The sequence below is a fragment of the Gracilinanus agilis genome, chromosome 4 (genome assembly GCF_016433145.1).
Source record: "Gracilinanus agilis isolate LMUSP501 chromosome 4, AgileGrace, whole genome shotgun sequence".
Lineage (NCBI taxonomy): Eukaryota > Metazoa > Chordata > Mammalia > Didelphimorphia > Didelphidae > Gracilinanus > Gracilinanus agilis.
The window spans coordinates 514,138,427-514,145,165 of record NC_058133.1 but is presented as its reverse complement, the minus strand read 5'-3'; the positions used below and the strand labels follow the sequence as shown (position 1 = coordinate 514,145,165).

Genomic DNA, 6,739 nt, shown 5'->3' with positions numbered 1-6,739 from the left:
GAAAAAGAAGGAAGAAGGGAAATAAGGAGAGAAGGAAAGAAGAAGGAAGAAGGGAAAATAAGGAGAGAAGGAAAGAAGAAGGAAAGAGCGAGAAAGAAAGAGGAGAGAGAGAAGGAGGGAAGGAAGGCAGAGAAGCATGTGAAGAATTCAATTAACTGATACAAAGTTTACTCTGATAAACTTTAACTGTAAACTTAATAAATTAACTGATAATTAACTTAAGTAACTGGTAAACTTAAACTTTGCCTCCTATCCCCAATACTCCCTGGGACTTTAATAGATGAGCTTTTGCCTTAGCTCCATTTCTAAACTATCTTCATATTATGTCCCACCCCGTCTTCTTTTCTAGCTCCCCTTTATATATTATCTTCTTTCCTTCCCCCACCACTGGAATGTAGGCTCCTTGAGGGCAGGGATTGTATCACTTGCTTGTGAAAGTCCCTTCCACTTAGCAGGTGTCTGGCATATAGTAAGAGCTTAATAAATGCTATCTCTCTATTGATAAAAATGTCACTGGAAAAAAAAAAACAGCGACAACAAAAATGCTGAGACAAATTTTAGGTCATTCTAATAGCCAAGCCTGCCCTTAAAAAATGAAACACACACACACACACACACACACACACACACACACACACACACACAATTCTTTACANACACACACACACACACACACACACACACACACACACACACACACACACACACACCATTCTTTACAGGGGAGGAGGACTATGGGTAAAGTAGTGTTCTAAAGCTCTAAGTTACAGTGAGTTGCTGATCCACATCAGTAGAAAGAATTTGCACAATGGGAGATCCCCACTTATGAAAACAAAGACTCAACCCTCTGTTCTGCAGGGCAGCGACTCACCTGCTTCCTTCCCTTTCCATGGCTCAGAGTTCACCATGAGGTTGACTGTGGCACTTGAAGCTGACTTTGGTGGCTGAGGTGGCGGAGCCTGGGTCTTCTCTATAGGAAAGAACAAAATCGTTTTTGCTATGAGAGAAGCAGGGAGTCATGGAACTCTGAGGGGTACCAACACTGCTTAGTCACTTGCAGAAGGCAAATTTTCAGGCTTAACTGACTACCTTCAGTGAAGATGGACATTAAAACGGGACCAGGGCGTTCTATAAACAAAAGTGCCAGTTAGTGCCTGGCACATGGTTGGCATTTAATAAACGCTGACTGATCATTCTCTAAAAACTTTATCTGATTCCCTGATTCTATTCCTAAACCAACAAACCAAGGCAACCTCTACCCTCCTGGGTAATTCCCAGGAACCATTGTTAAAAACTTCTCAGAAATTCGGTTGTTTTCAATTCAAGAAGCCTTCATTGGGCCCCTTCGGTGTGCCAGGCACTCTGCTAAGCAATGGGGTGTACGAGAACAAAAATGCTTTCGAGGTATTTGTCTTCCACTGGGGAATGGGGAGCAAAATGTGTCCAGAGACAAGTTTGTATCCGTGAAAACAGAACATTGGGAGAATGGATATTGTGGGCCAGTTTTCTGCAGAAACAATCCACCATTAACTTCACCTACAAATAATGCCTGAGATCTCTGTTCTTTTATTTGTATTTTCAGAAGTTCAGGGAGAAAATGGACTTAAGTCTTTTTAGGCATAGCTGGATGGTTCAGTAGTTTGAGGAACAGTACTGGAGTCAGGAGGGGAAAAAAACAGCCTTAAACCTGGCCTCAGGCGCTTCCCAACTGTGTGACTTTGGATAAGTCACTTAACCCTGATTGCCTAGCCATTGCTGCTCTTCGGTCTTAGAATGGATATGAAGATGGAAGGGAAGGGTTTGTTTAAGTCTTTTCGAAGCCTAACAATCAATTGAATCCAAGTATTTCTGCCTTGGCTCCATGAATAGAGCGATAACTGTGTAAAAGGACTGGCTTTAAGGAACCCCAACAATAATGCAAATCCATGTGATAGCATCCAGTTACAAGGGGAAATGAATCAAGTGCAGATTCCTAGAAGGTTTGCATTGAATGTAAACTCAATTCTGTGTGTGTTTGTGTAGGTAGATAGGGTAAAAGTTAGAGCACCTGGAATATCCTTTAAAATTGGCCCCACCTTGAATAATATCCCACATACTGTGCATTTGAGTTAGCATCCATTAATAGACATGGATCAGGAGCCCCCACCAATGTGTTTCTTTTACCAGCAAACCAGGGAACACATTACTTAAAAACAAATGAAATTAAACAGTCCAGCAAGGAAAGTGACAGGAAAAGCCTTCTTTCTACTTGTACACATACCTAGAAAACTTTGCACCACGGCAAATGTTAAACCACTGCTGGGGAAGAGGGCATGCATATGCACAGGGAAAACACATGGACGTGGCACATGCATGGCATGTTTACATTCATGTAAACACTTCAAAGAACCATCAAATCTCAAAATTGGAGGAGATTTCTGAGATTTATAGTCCAAAGAGTTGGAGGAAACCTTGAAGGTTATCTAGTCCAACACTTTGTTGGACAGAAGAGGGTTAGTGATTTCCTGAAGGGTACACAACTACAAAAATCATGTGGTCCAACCGAAACTTGAATTCTGAACCCCTCCATGACATCTCTAATAAATGATCACTCCGACATTGTTCAGAATCACTCTAGACCTCCCAAAGCAGCTTGTTCCACCTTTAGGCAATTCTAATTATGATGTGATTCTTTACAACATAGATAAAAAGATAAAAGATTATTGCTAGTTCCAAAACAAGATGGAAATTAGGTTGGGGTGGGACACTTTGCCTCCATTGACCAATCTATATTCCATATAAGATTCAGGGAATTCTTTTTTTTTTTTAATTAAAGCAACAAGGAGACTTACTTGTAGTGAACATTCCCTCATAGGTCCCTTTGACCTGGGATTTCAGGTAGCTGACAATGGCTACATGATATGTCTGTCCAGCAACGAGTCCTCCAATGACCCGTTCGGCCACAGTGAGGTTCTGTTTCAGGACAACAGAGCGGTCGTGCGTGGAGGTGATGGTGAGGTCATAAATATAAGGATTGGGTTGGTCAGGATTCACCCAGCGAAGCCTGGCACTGTTCTCCGTGATCTCAGAGACGTGGACTTCTCTGGTGGTCTTAACTAAAATAAAAAACAAAACAGTCACACATGCCAATGGGAAGTTACTGCTGAAAGAGTCTGATTTTAAAGTCAGAGGAACTACAGGTTCCAGATCACTTCATCTCACTGAGGCTCAGATTCTTCACCTGTCAAGTGAGGTAGTTGATCTAGGAGATCTGGAAAGGACCTTCTACTTTTAAATCTGTTTATATGGCCTATTTGCACCTCAGTTTCCTCATCTGCAAAATGGCGTGCTTGGATTCAATGACCTTTAAGCTCTTTGTCATGTGTTCCTGATATTATCTAAGAACTTCTTGAGGCATAGACTGAACAGAATTCACGGAAAACTTTGCTCAGTCAAGGGACCCAGAACTGTAGAGTTACAACCTCCATCAGGACAGGTAATTCCGACTGTTGCCTCCCTGATACGTCATCTGTTTAATTCGGGTTCTTGGTTCAATATTCTGGTCTTTTGAGACTTTTCTTTACACTCTCTCCTACGTGCAAGAGTTTAGTGCCTGACATCCAACGCCTCATTCTATGTATTGACATCGCGTTCCCTTAGAACAAACCCTTCAGGGCTCCTAAGTATTTTAAGGGAATGCCGTGCCGTTCTGACACGCTTTTCCAAATTAAATTACTTTTCTGAAAGTCCTCTCTGGTGTCTTGTTCTATAAAAAGAACGCCTCCTCCCACCATCAGATGAGCTGTCATCCCGCTGGCTTGATCCAGCTCCCCATTGGTGCGCCAGGCTCAAAATCCATCTGTGCCTTCTCCTGCTAGGCAACTCCTTTCGGTATCTGCATTCTCCGTGGATTCTCCAAAGAAGAGTGGAGCCATTTCAAATGGATACTCCGGCTCTACGGAGCATTTCTCCATGGCGATCCCGCTTATTGGGCTGGGCCAAATGTTAGCATCTTCTCTAAATGAACATCTAAATCACTGCCTAAATACCACTGAGAAAACCACACGGGCTCGCTTTCCGGAAATCAGTCCACCCTTCGTGTCTTGGCCTCTCCGGAGCATTCTTTTCCCATGCTCACTTCCAAGATCGGGTCTGGTCTATGGTCTAGTGGTAAAGGCTGCTATGCTTCTCCCCTTTAATAAGCTAAGAAGTCACAGACTGCCTCATTCCAGCGGAGAGGGATGCTCTTCCACACTCGGATCGGGTTCTGTGTGCTCCAGATGGTCACCAGGGAATCTTCACAGAAGTACAGAACTGAAGGGTGAAAGGGAGCTCGGTGGTCCTCTGAATAGCCCATGTCCCAAAGGGATCTCTACTATCCAGCAAGTGGTCCTCCAGCTTCTGCCTGGAGACCTTCAAGGAAGGGAAGCCAATCGGGGGAGTCGTCCCCACTTTTAGACAGTTCTGTTGGGAAATTTCTCTTGACCTCAACCCTAAATTAGACTAACTTCGGCCCATTGCTCCTGATTCTGGCCTCTGGGAGCGAACGGAACAAGCCCAATCCCTCCTCCTCATGACGGCCCTTCAAATACGTGAAGAAAATTATCATGTTCCTCCTCACCCCCACGTCAAGCCAAGTGACAACTGGAAGGTCCCTTGGCAGGAAGCTGATAGAGGTGGTTTCTTTTGGTTATAGAGTGGACTTCCCAAGATGCTCTCTGAAGACTCTCCCAGCCTGGGATGCTGGGACTCTGGGATTCTGGGAATCCATGATCCTAAGAATCTGGAATTCTAAGATTTTTTGATTCTGCAGCTCTGACTTGAGCTGCTACAGACTAGAGAGAGGGCTTGTTTTTACAGGGTAACAGCCACGCGTTCTCTGTCTGATGACCTGTCTTTGATTTTCTTTTTTTCTTTTTTTATTTGAAATTGTTATTTAATTAATTAATTGAGAATATTTTTACATGTGATTTTCTTTTTTTTTTTAACTCTTAACTTCTGTGTATTGTCTTATAGGTGGAAGAGTGGTAAGGGTGGGCCATGGGGGTCAAGTGACTTGCCCAGGGTCACACAGCTGGGAAGTGGCTGAGGCCAGATTTGAACCCAGGACCTCCCATCTCTAGGCCTGACTCTCAATCCATTGAGCTACCCAGCTGGCCCTACGTGTGATTTTCTGACTCCCAGACTGCATGGCTAATTATCTCTGCTGGCCAAGAAGGCCATGGGTCATGCCATTGCTTTGAGGTGACACATTAGACACCCCCAACTCCAATTCTCCCCAGTCCTGACTGCTGCCTGAAATCCCTGCAGGAGGTCTTGGTCTCAGTTCAAATCCAGACCTTCTTCATAGGTTTAGCTTGTCACTCATCTGTGCCCCTCTGAAGGAATGTCCTCTCTCAGGACAAATGGGATGGGGGAGAGCGAGGAGGCTCTGAGAAACAGCATGGGACGGCGAGAGCGGAATCAATCCTCCCTTTTAGCTTCTCCTTTTACGTGAGGAATCCGTGAGTTCTAAAGGGCTGTGATGGGAAGGACCCCACGAAACACCTCGGAGGCTGCCCTCCATCACTGAAGTCCCAGAAGGGAGGAGGGACTTCCTGGCTCCACAAGGCTCTGCCTGGGGGCAGGGAGCCCCCCGGGGGGGAGGTCACACGTACCTGCTGGCTTGGAGGACAGTGGCTTCGTGGCCTGCGGCTTTGTGGCGAGTGGTTTTGTAGTCACAGGTTTTGTAGCCACTGGCTTAGCGGCGACTGGCTTGGGAGCAGCTGGCTTCGAGGCAACCGGCCTCGCTACTGTAGCTGGGTTTGCTGGGGCTGGTTTTGCCGGGGCCTGCTTTACAGGAACTGGGTCAGCGGGGGCCTGCTTCACAGGGAATGGGTGGGCAGCGACAGGATTTTCAGGGACCTGCTTTACAGGGCCTGGATGGGCAGGGACCTGCTCTACAGGGGCTGGATTAGCAGAAACAGGAATGGCAGGGACCTGCTTTACAGGACCTGGATGGGCAGGGGCCTGCTTTACAGGGGCTGAATTGGCAGGGGCCTGCTTTACAGGGGCCGAATGAGCAGGGGCCTGCTTCACAGGGGCTGAATTGGCAGGGGCCTGCTTCACAGGGCCTGCATGGGCAGGGGCCTGCTTTACAGGGGGATGAGCAGCCGCCGGATTGGCAGGGTGCACTTTTACAGGGGTCTGCTTTACAGAAGGTAGAGTTGCTGAAGTTGTGGGTTTCGTGGTAGTCACAGGCTTGGGTGTAGAAACAGAGGTCGCGTTGTTAGGAATGTGCCTGGAAAAACAAAGGCAGTGTTAGCTCTTTCCAACTAGTCCAGTGCAACAAACATCGATGACATTTGTACTGTGTGCAAAGGGCTGTGCAGGTCCTTCTGAATGCAGGCACAACACCTGCCCTCAAGGACATTCAATAGGACATGTCCACAAACAATATTTTATTTAACTGACATTTAATTAGCATCCAAGGTTTGCTGAGCTTCTCAGTCATCTGGGCAATGAGCATCCATTACATGCCTACTCTGTGCCAGGCATGGTATTAAGTGCCTACTCTGTGCCAGGCATGGTATTAAGTGCCTACTGTGTGCCAGGCATGGCATTAAGTGCCTACTCTGTGCCAGGCATGGCATTAAGTGCCTACTCTGGGCCAGGTGTGGCATTAAGTGCCTACTCTGTGCCAGGCATGGTATTAAGTGCCTACTCTGTGCCAGGCATGGCATTAAGTGCCTACTCTGTGCCAGGCATGGCATTAAGTGCC

The 6,739-nt window shown here is 46.2% G+C and overlaps 1 protein-coding gene across 1 annotated transcript in view; it reads right to left on the bottom strand.

The window, feature by feature from the left end:
- The window catches only part of COL6A3 (collagen type VI alpha 3 chain), a 68,708-nt gene that overhangs the window by 5,178 nt on the left and 56,791 nt on the right, over nt 1–6,739 (bottom strand). Inside the window, exons 27-30 of the mRNA XM_044675684.1 lie at nt 6,145–6,259; nt 5,637–5,886; nt 2,832–3,095; nt 872–970 (exon numbers count right to left, since the gene is read on the bottom strand). Coding sequence (XP_044531619.1) covers nt 872–970; nt 2,832–3,095; nt 5,637–5,886; nt 6,145–6,259 — 728 coding nt within the window. The remainder of the gene's footprint in view (nt 1–871; nt 971–2,831; nt 3,096–5,636; nt 5,887–6,144; nt 6,260–6,739) is intronic.